This window comes from Drosophila montana, unplaced genomic scaffold (assembly GCF_035044405.1).
Source record: "Drosophila montana isolate Dmon_TW-CO22-7 unplaced genomic scaffold, ASM3504440v1 contig_2668_1, whole genome shotgun sequence".
NCBI classification, from domain to species: domain Eukaryota; kingdom Metazoa; phylum Arthropoda; class Insecta; order Diptera; family Drosophilidae; genus Drosophila; species Drosophila montana.
In genome coordinates this window covers 494,514-512,555 of record NW_026997535.1, presented here as the reverse complement: position 1 = coordinate 512,555, position 18,042 = coordinate 494,514, and the positions used below count along the sequence as shown (strand labels likewise).

The 18,042-nt window shown below is 46.2% G+C and overlaps 6 protein-coding genes and 1 long non-coding RNA gene across 8 annotated transcripts; 5 read left to right on the top strand and 2 right to left on the bottom strand.

Annotated features, from left to right (window-relative positions):
* Nucleotides 1-39: 39 nt before the first annotated feature.
* On the top strand, nt 40-1,325 carry Vti1a (Vesicle transport through interaction with t-SNAREs 1a). The gene is made up of 3 exons (XM_064683904.1): nt 40-218; nt 281-667; nt 730-1,325. The coding sequence occupies exons 1-3, from the start codon at nt 131-133 to the stop codon at nt 945-947; spliced, it is 693 nt and encodes a 230-aa protein (XP_064539974.1). The 5' UTR covers nt 40-130; the 3' UTR covers nt 948-1,325.
* On the bottom strand, nt 1,004-2,234 carry RabX6 (RAS oncogene family member RabX6). Its single transcript, XM_064683905.1, has 2 exons — nt 1,960-2,234; nt 1,004-1,896 (listed from the first exon to the last, which is right to left on the bottom strand). The coding sequence occupies exons 1-2, from the start codon at nt 2,137-2,139 to the stop codon at nt 1,441-1,443; spliced, it is 636 nt and encodes a 211-aa protein (XP_064539975.1). The 5' UTR covers nt 2,140-2,234; the 3' UTR covers nt 1,004-1,440.
* Nucleotides 2,235-2,794: 560 nt separating this feature from the next.
* Nucleotides 2,795-4,483, top strand: LOC135429539 (retinoid-inducible serine carboxypeptidase). The gene is made up of 4 exons (XM_064683860.1): nt 2,795-2,947; nt 3,012-3,797; nt 3,855-4,040; nt 4,099-4,483. The coding sequence occupies exons 1-4, from the start codon at nt 2,887-2,889 to the stop codon at nt 4,392-4,394; spliced, it is 1,329 nt and encodes a 442-aa protein (XP_064539930.1). The 5' UTR covers nt 2,795-2,886; the 3' UTR covers nt 4,395-4,483.
* Nucleotides 4,484-4,772: 289 nt separating this feature from the next.
* hiro (highroad) lies at nt 4,773-6,672 on the top strand. The gene is made up of 4 exons (XM_064683859.1): nt 4,773-4,920; nt 5,244-6,032; nt 6,085-6,270; nt 6,325-6,672. Exons 1-4 carry the CDS (start codon nt 4,857-4,859, stop codon nt 6,630-6,632), a joined length of 1,347 nt encoding a protein of 448 aa, XP_064539929.1. The 5' UTR covers nt 4,773-4,856; the 3' UTR covers nt 6,633-6,672.
* Nucleotides 6,673-7,116: 444 nt separating this feature from the next.
* ebd1 (earthbound 1) lies at nt 7,117-9,481 on the top strand. Its single transcript, XM_064683858.1, has 3 exons — nt 7,117-7,494; nt 7,566-7,683; nt 7,741-9,481. Exons 2-3 carry the CDS (start codon nt 7,615-7,617, stop codon nt 9,349-9,351), a joined length of 1,680 nt encoding a protein of 559 aa, XP_064539928.1. The 5' UTR covers nt 7,117-7,494; nt 7,566-7,614; the 3' UTR covers nt 9,352-9,481.
* Nucleotides 9,408-10,171, bottom strand: LOC135429542 (uncharacterized). Its single transcript, XR_010436424.1, has 2 exons — nt 10,065-10,171; nt 9,408-9,755 (listed from the first exon to the last, which is right to left on the bottom strand). It is a non-coding gene; the product is annotated as an uncharacterized LOC135429542 (long non-coding RNA).
* Nucleotides 10,172-10,570: 399 nt separating this feature from the next.
* On the top strand, nt 10,571-12,057 carry LOC135429540 (uncharacterized). Of its 2 annotated transcripts, none has more exons than XM_064683861.1 (3): nt 10,571-10,701; nt 10,782-11,275; nt 11,334-12,057. In XM_064683861.1, the coding sequence occupies exons 2-3, from the start codon at nt 10,856-10,858 to the stop codon at nt 11,799-11,801; spliced, it is 888 nt and encodes a 295-aa protein (XP_064539931.1). In that variant the 5' UTR covers nt 10,571-10,701; nt 10,782-10,855; the 3' UTR covers nt 11,802-12,057. The 2 variants fall into 2 exon arrangements, with proteins under 2 accessions (XP_064539931.1, XP_064539932.1); XM_064683862.1 differs by having other exon boundaries at nt 10,629-10,730.
* The last annotated feature ends 5,985 nt before the right edge of the window (nt 12,058-18,042 follow it).

Sequence of the window (18,042 nt, the reverse complement as noted above, 5' to 3'; positions counted from 1 at the left end):
AACACTGGCGTGTGTTCGCTGCGAATGGCATTTGCTGAGTGAAATGATAAACAAAACAGAAGGAAGCTAAATAAATAAGCAGATTTTTGCAAATCAACAAAAAACTAATTGTATTTGCAATAAGTAACAGATGTCACTCCTTGAGCAATATGAGCAGCAGTACGCAGCACTAATCGCTGAAATAACTGCACATATTGGTCGCCTACAGCAAAATGCATGTGAGTACAGGCCATAAACATATTTTTTCGAGCAATTTGATAAGCCACCGACCGACTCGCAGCCGAACGCAGCGAACTGTGCAGCAAAATCGATGCCAGCTTGTCGGAGGCACAGGAGCTGCTCGAACAGATGGGCCTGGAGGTGCGAGAGTTAAATCCAGCGCAGCGAAGCAGCTTCAACGGCAAGCTGCAAGTGGCACAGGCGGAACTGAAGCGCCTGCAAGTGGAGTACAAACAAACAAAGGACAAGTTGCGGGCACAGGCAAATGGCTTTACAACGCTCGATCTAGCTGACAGTGGGAGCTACTACGAGGATGTAGGCATTAGCAATGATCAAAGGCAACGATTGCTGGACAATTCCGAGCGCATCGAACGCACCGGCAATCGCTTGACGGAAGGCTATCGCGTAGCTGTGGAAACGGAAGCACTCGGCGCCCAGGTGTTGAACGGTAATCAAACTGGGAATCAATTTTGCTTAAGGCGTCGTAATCTTGACAAACTTTCCGCACAGATTTGCATCATCAGCGCGAAACGCTGCAAGGCGCACGCGCTCGTCTAAGGGAAACGAATGCCGACATAGGACGCGCCTCCCGCACCCTCAACACAATGATGCTGCGCGCATTGCGCGAAAAGGTCGTGCTGTACGGCGTGGGCGTTTGCTTTGTGGTTGCTGTCGGCGTGAGCCTCTATTTAACATTTGCCCCCAGCTCCTCCGCGGCCACGTCATAGTTGCGGGCTTGAGGAGCTCACTGGTACGATTGTGGATTATAAAAGAATATGGCGCATTCCTTGTTGAGATAATTGTTTGTTTATTTATTATTAGTTTCATTAATTTCAATCGCGAGTTAATTTATATGTATATTGAAGAAACGCTAAACTCTAACGGCTAGCACAAGCCCTACACATCTACAAAGCTTAATTAACTATGACTTATGTCCTATTCATACATATGAGTGTTAATGTATTTAAATAAAACGTTGTTCGTTGGTTTTCGCGACTGGGCGCATACATATTAACTATATCAAATTAACTATAACATATTCGGACGTTTTAGCATTAAATTCGAAGTGAATATTTACAAATAATAAAATAATCGAAAATTCATAAGTTATACAAGTGTTTGTATCAATAAATTAGGGAAATTAGACAAATGCATTGCTGCGTTCCATTGAGTTCAGCTGAGAGCGCCAACGAATTAGCCAAACTCAATGTTTCCCAACTGCTAGCAGCTGCATGAGGAGGGCTCCTCGTTAATCTCTGCCTCGTTGGTCTTGTCTATTTGAAAACTCTGCTGTTCGAGTGCCTGTAGCTCCATTTTGGATCGATTGGCCTGCACCAACTGACGTGAGATGTCCTGAAACATTTCCTCGATGCCCTTGCCCGTGCGACAGGATGTCTTGTAGGTAGCGCTTATCAGCGTATGGCACTGCTCACAAAATGCTTCGACTTCCTCATCGCTAACTTCCGGCTCACGGCCTTCGAGGTCGCTCTTATTGCCGCATATAAAGATTTTAGCATTCTCTGCATACGTTACAATGTCCAGCAGGTGCTGCGACAGCGAATGAAATGATGCGGCATTGTCCAAGGCAAATACCAGAATAGCACCCTCTGCAAATTTGTAGTAGGACGAAGTCACAGATGCCACACGTTCCATGCCGCCAGTGTCCCACAGTTGCAGCTGCCCAAGAAATTGATTATTCACATCTGTATTAATCTGCAACCACAGCACAAGTAGACTCACCTTAATTTGTTTCTCGCCTACATTGTACTCGCGGTCAATATGATCCAGGCCCAGCGTCGATTTGCGGTCTGTTTCGGTGACAAATGTGTTGTTTGTGAAGCGTCGGAACAAGGAGCTCTTGCCCACACCATAGTCACCGCAAAGTATGACCTTTTGCTTGGGTATGCGAACCGTTGCCATGACGCTCTAGCACAGTTTTGATTTGTTAAGTAATATAATTAAATTAATTACCACCCACACCTGCTAGACACAAAGAAATATAACAACACACAACCCAAACAGCTGTTGGAATGGTGTTGCCACTAAGTTCTTCGCCGGTAATTACGAATTCGATAACAATTACGATAACTCGATTAACTAGTGCACTGCCAATTAACCGCTTTTTAACGCATTTGCTGCTGATTAGGTTTTTCATTTAAACGGAGCTTACAATAGATCCAGCAGGCAAAGCACAATTGGATGTTGGCCTTACAGAAGACGACGGATTGTTGACGTTATACATTAATGAAAATGTGGTGCAAGGAAAGGGTCTACAGGACCGGTTGATTTATATGGCGATTATCGCAACTGGACTTGGGTAAAGGACATGAATAATGTCAAATGAAGTGCAGTACGGAATCTCGTAAATTTAACGCTAGTTAATTGAAAAATGAAAAACTCATAATAACGGTTAAAAAATTTAAAAAAAGAAGCCCAACAGTTAATTTAGAAGTATCACATGAGCTGTAGAAGCTCTTGGTAAAATGTTGCCATTTAGTTGTGCACCTGGTGCCAATAAATCGATAACGATTTCACGATTAAGTGTACGCTGCTAAATAACCACTTATCAATCTCGCGCCTTTGACATCTGATAAGGTATTCCGTTAAAATGGAGCTGATCAAGGTGGCCAAAGCCAAAGCACAGTTAGCTGCTGGCTTCAACGGAAGATGTCTGCTACAATTCGTACGATCGCATTACTTCTGGTGTGTTACGCAACCTTGGCACATGGCAAGTTGAAATAGCAGTCCGTAGATTACAAATCCTGGTCTGATCTATACACACGATTATACAGGCAAGGCGGGTTACGGACCCGGCGAACAGGATTGGGGCTATGTCGATGTACGGCCAGGCGCTCACATGTTCTACTGGCTCTACTATACCACCGCCAATGTAGCCAGCTACACGGAACGTCCTTTGGCAATCTGGTTGCAAGGTGGACCTGGCGCCTCTTCCACAGGCTATGGAAACTTTGAGGAGCTTGGACCCGTTGATCTTTACGGCGATTATCGCAACTGGACTTGGGTGAAGGACATGAATGTGCTTTTTATTGATAATCCTGTAGGCAGCGGCTTTAGCTATGTGGACGATACGGCCTATTATACGGCTACAAACAAGGAAATTGCCCTGGATCTGGTTGAGTTAATGAAGGGATTCTATGCTCTATATCCGGAATTTGAGTCTGTGCCTCTGCATATTTTCTGCGAAAGCTACGGCGGAAAAATGGCACCCGAGTTTGCCCTGGAACTGTACTATGCCAAGGAAAGAGGTGAGATTAGGAGCAATTTGGTGTCGGTGGCTCTGGGTGATCCCTGGACATCGCCCATCGACTCGGTTCTCGCTTGGGGACCGATTCTGCTGCAGATGGGCATCGTTGACCATGATGGCTACGATGCCATAGCGAAGGCTGCCAACTTCACAGCCGAACTGGTGGCAGAAGAGCGTTGGATACAATCCACAGCTCAGTGGGGCAACACTCAGTGGGAGGTATTGAAGGCCTCAAAGGGCGTAGATTTCTATAATGTGCTGAAGCAAACGCGCGGTGATCGCTATCAAAGGCAGCTGATGCGGACGCCCGAGGGTAAATTTGAAAAGTGCTTCAATCTCCAGTGCGAGTCTATAGATAAATGTATTACAGAGCGCATGTACCGCACTGTGGTGAAGTACGACATCGATGAAGATCGTGATGAGTTACTGGAGACACTTATGCGCGGACCCGTAGCCGAAACCTTGGGCATACCATCCGAAGTCAAATGGGGATCGCAGAGCGGCAGCACCTTTGACATTCATAGAACTGATTTTATGAAGCCCGTAATACACATTGGTAAATGTTAGCTTGGAACTGACCCAGAAAGCAAATAGTTAATCCTTGAATAATGCAGTCGATGAACTTCTGGACAAAACGCCACTGAAAGTGGGCGTCTTCTCGGGCGGACTGGATCTGATCTGTGCCACTCCCGGCACCGTTAACTGGATAGACAAGATGAACTGGAGCAGAAGGGAGGAGTACTTGGCCGCGCCTCGTATTGCGATCAGCGTGGATCGCGTTTTGGAAGGTTACGAGAAATCGGGCGGAAACTTTACCATGTTCTGGATAAACAGATCCGGGCACATGGCGCCAGCCGACAATCCCGCCGCCATGAGTCATGTCTTGCGCGAGTTTACAGGCTTTGGATAAACTTACATTTGTAGAATGCATCCAATAAAATGCAGAGCTCACACTCGTTAAAGTTAATTGAAATTTGACAAGCTCTTCAGAAATCAAAACGAGCAGCAAACTTATTGAAACAAGGCTGCGATAAGCGACCGCAATCGCGACTATTAATTAAGAACTAGCTAAAATTTATGAAAGTGACGAGGTAAGTATTGGCAAAAAAAAATGACAACAAAATCCCATAAATAAATGTCCAAACGTATCACGCGTAAAACCCATCACCGTCGTAAAGAACGGTTGACAATGGCGATCACTGGGATCACAGCGATCATGACAGGCGCCGCTCCCACTCCAAGATTAGAAATTCCATGTGCGCCACTCGCTTACTTTGCTGTGGTTGAATTCGACCAGCGATCAGACGGTCGTCGCACTCCCAGGTGTACGGTCAACTTGGTTAGAGGTGCCTTCGCTCCGAACTAGTGCAAAATGTGTCGTCTCTTAATCAGCTTTGTCGTGCTCTTAGGGGTCTGCGGCTTCGGTGCGGTGAGCGGTAAGTGGAACTGTAACAGACTGACCTCAATTTGGCAGACAACCAACTGTGTTTGGACCCAATTTAAATGCCATTCAGGTGCTAATGATAGAAATTTAGTGGCACAATAAAAACGACTAAATACAAACGCGTTAGTCGAGCTGATTTCCAAGTGAACATCTTTAAATTTGTTGTTGTGCTGAGATAGTTATCTTATCAAACCTGCTGCTATCAATACATATAGGGAATACTCAAATAGATCTTTTTCAATTTCCTAAGTTAGCAGAATTCACAATCCCCAAATCAGCCTGATCAATAGTTATTATATATTTATCTTCGCACAGCCCGCGCAGGCTATGGTCCTGGCGAGCAGGACTGGGGCTTTGTGGATGTGCGCACGGGCGCCCACATTTTCTACTGGCTCTACTACACCACCGCCAATGTCACGAGCTACGTGGATCGCCCCTTGGCCATTTGGCTGCAAGGTGGACCGGGTGCCTCGTCGACCGGCTATGGCAACTTTGAGGAACTGGGACCCTTGCAACTGGATGGCAGCTACCGCGAGTGGACCTGGGTCAAGGACATGAATGTCATATTTATTGACAATCCCGTCGGCAGTGGCTTTAGCTATGTGGATGGCTCCTCCTATTACACCACAACCAACAAACAGATCGCACTGGATCTGGTGGAGTTCATGAAGGGCTTCTATGCACTGCATCCGGAATTCAAAAAGGTGCCTTTGCACATTTTCTGTGAAAGCTACGGTGGCAAAATGGCGCCCGAGTTTGCCCTGGAACTGTACTACGCCATACAGCGCGGCGAGATCGAGAGCAACCTGCAGTCGGTGGCCTTGGGTGATCCCTGGACATCGCCCATTGACTCAGTACTCTCGTGGGCGCCGTTCTTGCTGCAGCTCGGCATTGTTGACCAGGACGGTCACGACAAGATCGAAGCTTCAGCATTGAAGACCAAAAAGAATGTCGACGACGAGAGATGGACACAGGCCACATTGCAATGGAGCTCCACGCAGTCGGTGGTGCTGCGCGAATCAAAGGGCGTCGATTTCTACAATGTAGAGAAACCCACTCGCGGGGATCAGTACTTGAGGCAGCTGGGCAGCATGAGTTCGGAAGGTGAGTTTCGATTGGCCACTCTGAGTGCTAGTTCCTTAAGATACCATTCTAGAGCGCATGTACCGTACCCTGGTGCACTTCGACATTGATGAGGATCGCGATCAACTGCTCGAGGATCTCATGCGTGGACCCGTAACAACAGCTCTCAACATTACCACGGGCATTAAGTGGGGCGGCCAGAGTAGCACGACCTTCAGCAAGCTGATGGGCGACTTTATGAAGCCAGCTGTACATATTGGTACGGATTTTTAAATGTACTATGTGGGATTCATTTCCAATTGTTTACGTTTAGTTGAGGAGCTGCTGAACAACTCTACGGTCAAAGTGGGAGTCTTTTCGGGTGGCTTGGACTTGATATGCGCCACACCCGGTGCCGTCAATTGGATTGCCAACATGGAGTGGAACGACAAGAATAGCTATTTGACGAATCCACGCGTGGGCATCAATGTGGATCGCGTACTGGAGGGCTACGAGAAGACAGCCGGAAATTTCAGTATGTTCTGGGTGAACCGGGCCGGTCATATGGTGCCTGCTGACAATCCCGCAGCCATGTCATATATTCTGCAGCACTATACAAACTTTGGCCAGGAGGAAAATTAACCAAATATGTAGCACAAATAAAACAAGGATTAATATAAAACTAGGCAATCAATTAATAAGAATTATATCTGAAAACAATAGAATATTTATGCATATAGTGTGCATTTGCATAAATAGATAAATATGCGCATATCTTAAAATATTTGTTGCGAAAATGCGCCGCGTTGCGATCAAATTTTTAACCCAATCAAGTTGAGTCGAATGTATCTCAGGTTCGTGCTGCCATCTATAAAGTTCTCGCATGCGCAGTTGAAGAAGAGAGCAATTGGCAGTGAAGTGAAAATTACAACCCTCTCTCCGTGAAACGGCCTTACAAATGTGTGCCTGTGTGGTGTGTGTTGCCATTATCTGATGTTCTCGCACTCACACATACACACACAAGTTAAAGTTGCGCGCTGCTTGGGCTTATCACGAAGCTCTCCGCCGGCGCAGAAAAGTGCTCTCAATGCGCATTCGCGCTCACAGAAACACAGAAAACCAGAATGAAAACGGCAGCCGCTGGCAGCGGGTGGGCAGCTATTTTTATATATACGCTGTTCTAGTCGGAAAAATTGAAAGCAATCGCACACGTGTGCGTATGCGTGTGCTGCGCATTGTAATAGCAATAACAAAATATTTAAAGTGAATTGCAAAAAAATGTAGCAAAAAGTGCACTAAAAGCGCAAAAAGAGAGACAAAAGAAAGAAAAACAAAAATCAAGAACGGGCGACGTTTAGTTGCTGTCAATGCGCATAATCGTAGCCATCGCACACGTATACACTCACGCACACACACACTCACGCGCAGGTGCTATATGTATGTGTGCCCATAACAGGGTCGTGTGTAAGAGAGAGAGCTAGGGGAACAGGGCGCAGGGCACAGGGTGAGTTAGCGCAACAAGCAAACAACAATACAAAGAACAACGAGCAATAACATTTCTCTGTTATGCTTAAGGCGTAATTTTAATAAATTTACAAGGAATAAAAAAACTGTAAATATAGCAATGCGTGTGCGCGACAAACGTAAGCAGCAAAAGGAGCAAAAGGCTCCAAAAAGCAGCGATAAACAAAAGGTAAACAATGTTTTTATACTTGTGCACCCAGCACGGTTCATGATTTCACCATTGCAGCCAGCCGATGCCGAGCCAAAGCCCGAAACATCTAGCAAATCAACAACAGCAGCAACAGCTACAACAACAAACACAACGGCCACAACAACAACAACAACAACGCAGCAGCCGCCCACATTACCTGCAACTGAGAAGGTTGCGTTTGACAATCGCATTAAGCGCAAAAATGTGTTGGCCCTAAACGAAAAGGTGGCAGCTCTGCGTGAATACGATCGCCAGCCGGTGTACAAGCACGTGGGCCGCCTGTTCAACTGCAGTCCGGATCAGATAAAGCGCATTGTACAGCAAAAGGACGAGATATTGCGCGCCTGGGAGCAGCGCACGAGGCGCAGCCAGGATGCCAAGACGCAGGAGCTGAAGGTAGTGCGAGTGTCCATGCTGGGCAAAGCTGTATACGACTGGATACGGCGCATGATGTACTACAAGGACTTCATCATATCGGATGGACTGATACAGAAAATGGCGCTACAGTTCAAGAGCTCGATGGGATTGACCAACTTTTTTCCGCATCAGGAGTGGTGCGACAAGTTTCGCACCACCTACAATATTCAGCACAACGATACGAAGCTGCTGAAGTTTGGCTACACGCAAAGCTATTCGGTGCAGATCAATGATATTGCCAAGGATGTCATGTCCCAGTGCACGCCAGCAGCAGCTGCAGCGGCAGCTGACCCCGTGGATGATGACGAGGAGGAGGACATCAGTTTGGCCACCATCAGCGGCAGCAGTCATGTGGACGAAGATGATGCTGATGTTGATATTGATGGTCGCGGCGACGTCAGCGATCCCGAGGTGGATCAGCATCTAGATGTTAAGCCCTCGCTCAGTGAGCTCAATGCGCGCGTTCTGCAGCCCCTGCCTCAATTGGTGCGGTTGCCACAGGTGCCGCCGGGCACCTCACAAAAGGTGCTGCTGGCAACGCCTATTCTGCCACCTGGTGCAACGGCTGGCGGTGCACAGACTATGACCATCATACCGCTGGCCACGCTGGCGCAGAGCATAACACAGCGACCGGCAGTGCAGGCGAAGGTTATGCCACCGCCTATTTTGGATATTAAGCAGGAGATCAAAACGGAGCCCAAAGACCCGGAAGAGCTGCAGCAGGAACCGCTGCAACAGGAAGAGCAGCAAAAGGCGGAGGAAAGCGCCAAGGAAAAGATGGCCGATGAGCAGGCAGCAGTGCGCATCAAGGAGGAACTGGACAGCGATGGCGAATACCTGGAGGATGATGACGACGAAAATGGTGGCCGTTCCAGCGTTACCTCGTTGGCCGAAATTCTGGCCGCCAATGTGGACGATGAGAAGCAGTACATTGAGCAGACACGCGCCCTGCGCCAGCGAAAACGCAGTCCAGCCCAAGATCTGGCCATACCCATGATCACATTGCCGCCCATGCCCACACTAACCAAGGCGCCAGCACAGACGCCGCCGCCAAAACGTCAGCGGCAGCCCGATGACAACAACAATGCGGGCAGCGGCCAATCGATAATCGGCAGCGCCGAGGCGCGCAAGTACCTGAAGCTACTGGAGGAGTTTGCCATGTCCCAGAAAAACTCTCGACTGATTGAATTAATAACGCGCGCCGACGAAGTCATGCGGGAGCTGGAATAGTATAAGTGTACGGATAGCATGTCTAGCTTGTAGCACATCTCGAAGATGCAATTGGATGCAATCATAGAATACTTGTATATTTATAAATTGTACTTTTACCAAATACAACAAACCAAATGTAGCACTAAAACACACACTTCTCCCAGCTCATGTGTATTGTGTTGTCGGTGTGCCAGCTCCTCATGCAAATATGCGTGTGCCTGGGCCACATTAAAATAAGTCCAAATATATGTGCTGTCTCTTAGTGCGCATGTCTGCCCTTAGTTGGTGGCCGCCGCTGTTGTCGTCGACGATGAGGTTGCCACTCTCTGGCGTTCGCTCACTGCGCCGTTGTGTGCTCACCAACACAGGCGCACAAGTTGTGTGCGTGTGTATGACTGTGCGGTGGGTGGCAATGCACGCAACTGCCGCACACAGGGTGACATGGTAAATAATTTGCCAAAATAAAAATGTTAATTAGCAGTAATTCAATTTGCACAGTGATTAAATATATATGTACATACATATACAATGTGTATATATGCATATGGATTTTAATAAGTACATTAATTTTCAAAAATAAACATTGTACATTACTCATGCATGCTCAGATTACAGTAAGATATACAACTGGCTTAGCCTGATGTACCTACATAAGTGCAATTGTGTTTGTTTGATGTGCCAAGTTAGTGCGTGTTAATTCATAGCCGGCATTAAATGCCATTCAAATCAACCTTTTGTTTATTTCATAGTGCGCATGTCTGCCCTTAGCTGCAGACTTAACCTGGGCGGGCTGCTGCTCTCCGCGCCGCATGTAACTGCTGCTCACCAACACATTCTTGCCTGGCATTCTTCATACTTACCTACGTACATATATATATATATATATGTGTGTATTAACTGGCGACTGGGCCTTACGGCACAGGGTGTTATTGGTTATGACAAGTGAATTTGCTAAATATTCAAAAAACCAATCTTTCCATATAAAATATAATTTTGTTTATTATTTGATATATTTATATTCGTGCATTATATATGTATATCACATATGTAACCTCATACATATGTACGCGTCAATGTATATATACACACTAATGCATATTTACGAACGTCTGTTGATTGATGGAGACTTTACGTACACGCAAACGAAAATACATACACACGAAAACAAACGCGAAAGCAAAGTAACGCACACATACATTTTGACACACAGACACGAAACTAATCAATCAATCAATCGACAGCAAGCAACGCTCACAGAGACACACATCCACCGTCGTCGTCAGTCTGTGATTGGCGTTGCCACGAGTAGGTCGTCCAAGCATGTATATATGCTTAAATGCATAAAATACGTATATAAAACATTAAGGAGTAAGTAAATAAGGAATATTCAAAACAAAGTATGCATGCGCTATTTGTTTTATCATTTTAATAATATAAACTTTTTATAGTTTGCGCAAAACTTGAATCTCTGTTAAATAACAGAGCTCTGTTATACCACATAACGTGAAGTTGGCTGCACGCAATGTCAGGGTTGCTAGATCGTTTTATTGCTAATAAGCGACAGTTTTGGCGCGAGTTTTTGAAACTCTATGAGGAAATGCCGGAACTTTGGGATGTGCGCCATCCGGATTATAGAAACAAAGAATTAAGGAACCAATCATACGATATTTTACATAATAAGTTGAAAGTGATTCAGCCAAATGCATCGAAGACAGATGTTGGACGTCGCATCAACATTTTTCGTACAAACTATAGACGGGAACAGATGCGCATTTGGAGACAGCAAGATTTGGGACTGCATTCTGAATTGTGCAAGCCCGTATTATGGTTCTACGATAATATGAGTTTTCTGCTCACCCAAGAGTCCTTCCAGCGTAGAGCCAGGAAGACGCGCTGTAAGTCCGGCGCTAAAGGAAAGTCAATTTCAGACTTTAGATTCGATGTAAGTTTGCATTACGATTTATATGTGTGTTACCCTACTGATCAGTCGTCTTATGAAGGCTATGATGGATCCATTGGACACAGGCGCGACAATAACAGCTTTACCAAAATTAACAAACAGCTCTGATACGACAGCAGCAGAGTTTACCGAGAGCTTACTGCTCAGCCCGAAGATCGAAATATTTGAAAATGAGCTGGATGCAAAGGATACCGAAGGAATAGTGCCAAATGATACCATCAAGGCTGACAATGCCGATACCAGCGCTTCAGAATTTAATGAGCCAGCCAGCTCTACATCAACCACATTGACTGTAATGAAGAGCTCCGCGTCCCAGCAGTCAAATGTACCTTTAAGCGATGCCTCCGAAACACTAGCCAAATCTTGGGCCATACAGTATGAGGAGATGGCACCGACACAGCGTATTCTGGCACGAAAAGCCATCGCAGATATCCTATTCGAGGGCTGCATGGGAAATTTACGTGTTAATCGCGGCGAATCGCGCACTACTGTGGATAACTATTTGTAAACATACTCTGACTGCAGTTGTGTATTGTGCATAACTGAAACTATTTGTTAATATTTTATAAAAGAGGAAAAGTCTTAATGTAAAGCTTGTCCATGATCTTAATGCTTTTCGACTATAAATGCAGCAAGAAATTTTTCTAAACCAAAGAACTTATTAAGCTGTCATCAAATTTGTTGCAGATGTCACAGTTTTCAGGTTGTACGTTAACTTCTGTGAAATCCTGGCCTCTAATAAAAAGCGAAATGAAAAATCTTAATTAGCGATATGTTCATGTGTGTGTGTGTGTGTGCTGTAGAAGCAGCAGCAGCAGCAGCTGTGTTGGCCACCCGTTCCTCAAGCGGGCTGCCGCCCATCCGGTGATGCACTTAACGCGTTTGCAAATGATTTGAGCAGCTGTTGCCACTGCACCTGTGCCTGTCTTAATGCCGCCTGCTTTGCCATTTAACGTGTAATTTTGCTGGCCCAACCGCATGGAAAAATTCAAATCACTGTGACTGGGTGCTGTAGCTGTAGCTGAAAGAGCTGTCTTAGTGCAGGACTGAGGACTGGGACTGGGGCTGGGTCTAAGCCGTTGTAGCATTTTGCACCTGTCGTCCTACGCATGTGAAAATCAAGCGCAGCTTTAATTGATACAACAACAGCTACAACTACAGCAGGCGAACAAGGGGCCAAAACAGGGCGAAGCTTCTCTCCAGTTGCACGTGTTTCGCTGGGACTGGGACTAGGACTAGGGCTAGGACTGGGCTGGCACGGCAACTAGTCGCGGCAAAAATGTTGTAAAAAATGCGTTGAGCTGCGCAGCTGCCAGGCTGAGGTTGGGGCTGACTCTGTGCTTGGGGGAAAAGTGAGCCCTTGACAACAACAACAAGAACAAGAACAACAACAGCAACAGAAATAACAACAGCAACAACACATGGCAAAGTTTTCAGCCTTAAATGGGCATTGAAATTAAATGCAGCTGCTTTAATGACGCTGCTGGTTGCACTTGGGCTGCGTATCAAAATGGCCTAAACAAATCTGGGAATATGGCACAGAGACTGTTGGAGCTGGCTGGGCTGGCTGGCTGGCTGGCTGGCTGGCTGGGCTGGCTGGTGGGCGTTGCATGTGGCAGTTGTTGCCTGGGCGTGGCGCCACAAAATGAAATGCATACAAGCGACTGCGCCGGTGGCCGCCGCCTCGCTCTCAACGTGGTGGGCGCCAGTTAACAAAGAAAACAACAACAACAGCAGCATCAACAGCAACAATAACAATGCAACAATAACAACAATAACAACAACAACAACAACGACAGCAACTTTTGCCTTTTTGGGACGTTTAATGGGAGTTGCCGTTGCCTTTTTTGGTGCAACGAAATCAAGAAACAAAAATCTTTTATCGCAACTTGTTGCTGTTGGAGTTTGTGTTGTTGCTGCTGTTGCACTAATGATGATGTTGTTTGCTCAAGTTTACGTATTACGTATATAAAAATAAATTCGTTTTATGCTCGATTTGGAATGCAATGCAGTGTCCAAAAAGCGAAAGACTTAGGCAACAAACTCATTTCAACTGCAGCCGATGATGATGGGCAATTTGATGGCCGGTCCGTAGAACCCTTCTGGCACGACTGCGCAACCGCTCATAAGGCGCCCATCAGCAGCCATAAAACTGGCCGCACACTGCAATTGGTGGGTCTACATTTTCTGCACTCTAAACGGCCGCTTGTGCAGGGGTCAATGGCGATGCTACCAGGTTGTAGAATTGATTGCAAACTTAATGAGAAATTTCCAATTTGTATTGGCAGCTAGCTCACAGCTAGCCAGCTGGGCCGCAGTGCAGCTTTTTGCTGCTCAAGTTGTCTGCAATCTGTGTAAACAAGCCACAGTAAACATCCAGCGATAAACAATAACAAATTGCGTTTCCCACACGCGGCACGCGTCACCAACAACAGACCAACCCCCTAGTTCTGTTGCACGCTCAGGTGCAGACCACGCTTCGGCCGCGTATTAAGGGTGAGATTCGAGGACCCACGAATTGCAGTCGCTTCACAGCGATACGAAAAATCACACGAGAACTTGTGCAGTTGTTGGGAACGCGCCTGGGAACGGCCAGGGTGAGCCCGTCGCCGACATGTGAACTGTCGCCGTCCAAGGCAGGCAAGGTTAGGTTATGTTAGGGGGGAGGGGGGGGGGGGTTAAATTGCTGGCCATCCGCTAATGAGAGTGAGACTGGGAATCAAAAACACACGCACACTGCCCGCTCTGGAACGGAATGTGGGCGCGCAGACGCGGCCGTTCGGCGTGACGAATAATGTGAGAATGAGAACTTTATTAAAAACACACTCATTCGCTGCGATTTGTGGGTATTATGCCCAGCACAAAGGCGTTAGGTATACCTCACAATGAAGTTTTATCGTAATCTGTTGTTGCTTTTTGTTAGGAGTTGCCAACCCCGACAGGATCACAACAATTGATAGCTTCATTTTATAAATGTAAGCTTTAGATAATCAAGGCTTTATTTAACATATATTGATTTATATTTTCCCTTATTTAAATGTCTAATATATCTTTGTACAAGTACAGGGCATCGCTTAGCCTGCCCTTTTGGGCATTACGTTTGCCGAAAATTCTCAGTCGTTGCACATTTGGAGCATTCTGAAAATCGCTGAAATGCTTTTCACACGGACAGCTGTGTGAAAGAGCTCAACGTGGGACTGTGAAAAATGAAAACGAAGAGGAAACGACCAGAACTTTTGAACGGACAGACACACACACTCGCAGACACACTCGCAGACACCTGTATATGGGTCACTGCGTGTGTGTATGTTAATGAATTGGGCAACCATTTTGGGTCGGGCTGCTGCTGCTGCTGCTGCTAAACGGGCATTACAATTAAAATTAAAGCATAAGCCCCATAAAAGTTGACAAGCTGATCGCACAATTTGGCAGCAGCTGAAAATTTTGTGGCGCGCTTAGCGAAGCTCGGGAAACAAAAAAAAAACGTATGCGTTAATTAACAAAAAAGGATACGGCGCCTTTTGATTTTTTGGGCGAAACTTTTATGGCCGATTCGGCCAGTCAGCAGGAATACTAAAAAATAAAAATAAAAAAAAATTTAAGCAAGGCAAACGCAAAGGTTGGCTTTATTTTATGGGCCGGCGACACCTTTTAAGAGCGCCAATCGAATCAATGTTTTAACACGAGAATACCATTTCCAAAACGGGCTCATTAAACACAGCCGAATAACCCGGATGCCCAATAAAAACAACAAAAAAATCCACAAAAAAAAAATAATAATAATAAAGAAAAACAAAAAAAAAAAATATATATAAAAAGGATTGCTCCGAATTCTACGAATGCTGAAAGTTTGTGCGGCAGCTGCAAAAAGGAATTGAAATTGGAATTGGAATTCATATTCATTTGATTTCACAATGCTGCGAAAGTGAAACCAAGCGGCAGCAGCAGCAACAGCAGGCAAAAGAGCCAGGTGAATGGGCATCAACAAAATGCCCGTTGCCCAAAACTGACACACATCTCTTTTTTATGTTACGGGGCGCAGCAATGCAGGAGCGGAGGATAACTTTGACAAGCAGCGCTGGACAAGTTTTGGCAATTTGAAAATCTCTGCGCTAATTACCACAACGTGCAGAAGGAGCAGCTGCCATCGTCTGGCTGCCTAATTGAACTCATCAATTTGGGACCTAATGAAGTGGCCGACATCTTGGCCAATTCAGCCCAGCGCAGCCGAAACTGTCGCCTTGCATTTTCAGGTCCAGAGCAACTGCAATGCATGAGCCGTGCTCTGCTTTTGCGAGCTGATTGTCGTGGCCTGATAACGGCGCATAAAACACAAAACGCCAAGTGCTTCCTGCACAGCAGCCGCAGCAGCAGAAGCAGCGTCCGCTACTGGCGGCCATTTAATTAGCGGGTTAATTGCCCGTGAGGCGGCATTGCCGCCAACCACATTTTGCATGCTGCGGCCCGGCAACTTCATTAATAACTTGACTTGAGCAGCACCAGCTCCATCCACGAGCAGCTCCCAGCAGCATTTGTCATAGACAAAGACCCGTTTGGCCAGTCGCTATCGATGCGAGCAATGACAAATGATATGTTGACAGCGTCGCAGCATCGGCAGTTGCTAAATTTTGACACTGCCTTATCGGAGCTGCGATTGCGCCCGGTCGACGAGCAATACGAGACGCATCTGCCAGATGCTCATTGCAAAATATTGTGAAATTGCGATAGCCGTGCGGACAGTACAGACGGTACAGTGCACATCCCAACGGTGGACAACTGCCAGTAGCAGCAGCGGCAATAATTCACTGTTATCGGCATCAGCGAAGGTCTTTAAGTGCCCTTTAAGTAGCTGACTCTTAAAGCTGCCCAGCATCGATCATCATTGATGCAATTTATCAACAGCATAAGCATTTAGGCGGATCTCGGCTACAGGGGCAGAGGAAATCTCTTAAAAAGTGAATTGACAGAAGGGAAGACATTGAGGGGGGATATGGGGAAGATTGAGTATTTTACTTGATCTATTCTTAGTCGCCTTTAAATAAAGAATATTAAATAAGAACAGCAGATTTTTATAAATTTTATTTTACTTGATAATTTTATATTATTGTATCCTTATTTTTTAAAATTTAATTTTATGTTAATATCAAATGAGCAGCTTTCTATTTATATATTGGAGTAGTATCTATGATATTGATATCTTCTTCTTATATAATCTTTGTTTCTCCATGATATCTCCATATTATTATAGCTTTGCTTCATAAGATATATGCTTTCTATATACATATGTTCCCTTTACTTGTCAGTTCTCGAATATTCACAAAGTTAAATTTAAAATTTAGCTGCTCTTCCCCCTGCAGCTCTCCTTCCAACGCCCCTCAAACTGTTTGGGCCCCTTAATAACTGTTTTCCCCAGCGGAGAGCTCAGTATCACCCCTCAAAGCAGCAGAACGCGTCAAAAGCCACCCCTCAATGCGATCCACACAAAAGTCTACCTTTCTCACCCCTCAATTGCCCCTGGCATTGCCCCTTAAACACCCCTGCCATTTGCCCCTGCGCATGCGCGCATTGCCATTGCCCCTGCTCAGAGACCCGGTGGAGACTTGCTCGCGAGAGCGCAGACGCGACACGGCGGCTTTTCAACTTGAGAGCGCACGTTAAACGAAAGACTTAAGACACAAACTTGAGCTTCGGCAAGGCAGCGCATGCGAGAACGAAGCGCCCGCGTCGGTGTGCACAAATGTGTAAGAGTGTGTGTGTGTGTGTGTTAGTCTGACTGTTTGGTGGTGACTCAAGTGCCATGCCCAGATGCTATGGATAGAGCCTACGCTGCGCTGTGCCACAAGCAACGAATTGCATTTGTAATCATGCGGAAATGATCGCGTTGACCTTTCAGCAAGTTGCAGTCTTAACTCTAAAGTCTGAAGTCTGCATTCTGAGTCTCTGTTTCTGTGTCTGTGCCTGTGTCTGTGTCTGTGTCTGCATTCCGCGGTTGCAATCTGTGTCTGCGGCAAACTTATGATGGCTGCTGGGCCAACTGCTGTGGGCTGGCTCATCCTCATCCACAGCCTCTGCTCAACCACAGCTGAAGCGTTTGGCCGCGTTATTTGCATGATGTGGCGACCTTTTGATCTGCTTCGGCGTTCAGTCAATACAATTATTGATTTGCGCAGCCTTTCTCCTGGTACGCAGCAGGCCGTGCCTTATTGATGTGCTGCTCCGGCTCTGTCTCTGGCTTTGACTCCGAGGTGAACCTGAACCCTGTGGCCGCAATTTGCGGCTGACGTGTCTGCATTCTGTGCAGTTGGCAATCAGCTTGAACCGCGCTGAAAGATTGCCCTGCCGGGCCTACGTGCCCGGGTAGGTTGCGTGCCCAAGTCGTACTGCCAATTTGGACCACAATTAGTCACTCACTCAAGGGATTAACGCAGCACATGGATCACTTTATTAAAGAGCTATAGCCAAGCACTTTTAATATAAATGGCATTTTAATCAAAATTGTCGCCTGCGGTCGTGTATTAATATTGGGCATTATGAAAACAAATTGCGCGGACAGCGGCGATGATGGCCGGCAACAGCGACAACAACAACAACGCCAGACTATGGCTACAAATTAAAAGCTGCCTAAATGTTAAACAATTTACACGGGGCACACAGGCGTCTGGCCGTTGTCGTGCATTAGTCAGCCAAGGTTAAGTCGGAGTTGCCGCTAAAACTCGTCTCCATTTTGCGCAAGTTGCTCTTGGTCAAGT

Bases quoted from the DNA above. Each gene is read 5' to 3' on its own strand.
- Vti1a (XM_064683904.1), top strand. From the start codon at position 131: ATGTCACTCCTTGAGCAATATGAGCAGCAGTACGCAGCACTAATCGCT. The intron at 219-280 runs GTGAGTACAGGC...ACCGACTCGCAG, and splicing joins TCGCCTACAGCAAAATGCAT to CCGAACGCAGCGAACTGTGC. The intron at 668-729 runs GTAATCAAACTG...CTTTCCGCACAG, and splicing joins CGGCGCCCAGGTGTTGAACG to ATTTGCATCATCAGCGCGAA.
- LOC135429540 (XM_064683861.1), top strand. From the start codon at position 10,856: ATGTCAGGGTTGCTAGATCGTTTTATTGCTAATAAGCGACAGTTTTGG. The intron at 11,276-11,333 runs GTAAGTTTGCAT...CGTCTTATGAAG, and splicing joins TTTCAGACTTTAGATTCGAT to GCTATGATGGATCCATTGGA.
- ebd1 (XM_064683858.1), top strand. From the start codon at position 7,615: ATGCGTGTGCGCGACAAACGTAAGCAGCAAAAGGAGCAAAAGGCTCCA. The intron at 7,684-7,740 runs GTAAACAATGTT...TCACCATTGCAG, and splicing joins AAAGCAGCGATAAACAAAAG to CCAGCCGATGCCGAGCCAAA.
- LOC135429539 (XM_064683860.1), top strand. From the start codon at position 2,887: ATGTCTGCTACAATTCGTACGATCGCATTACTTCTGGTGTGTTACGCA. The intron at 3,798-3,854 runs GTAAATTTGAAA...AATGTATTACAG, and splicing joins GCTGATGCGGACGCCCGAGG to AGCGCATGTACCGCACTGTG. The intron at 4,041-4,098 runs GTAAATGTTAGC...TGAATAATGCAG, and splicing joins GAAGCCCGTAATACACATTG to TCGATGAACTTCTGGACAAA.
- RabX6 (XM_064683905.1), bottom strand. From the start codon at position 2,139: ATGGCAACGGTTCGCATACCCAAGCAAAAGGTCATACTTTGCGGTGAC. The intron at 1,897-1,959 runs GTGAGTCTACTT...TTTCTTGGGCAG, and splicing joins TAGGCGAGAAACAAATTAAG to CTGCAACTGTGGGACACTGG.
- hiro (XM_064683859.1), top strand. From the start codon at position 4,857: ATGTGTCGTCTCTTAATCAGCTTTGTCGTGCTCTTAGGGGTCTGCGGC. The intron at 4,921-5,243 runs GTAAGTGGAACT...ATCTTCGCACAG, and splicing joins CGGCTTCGGTGCGGTGAGCG to CCCGCGCAGGCTATGGTCCT. The intron at 6,271-6,324 runs GTACGGATTTTT...GTTTACGTTTAG, and splicing joins GAAGCCAGCTGTACATATTG to TTGAGGAGCTGCTGAACAAC.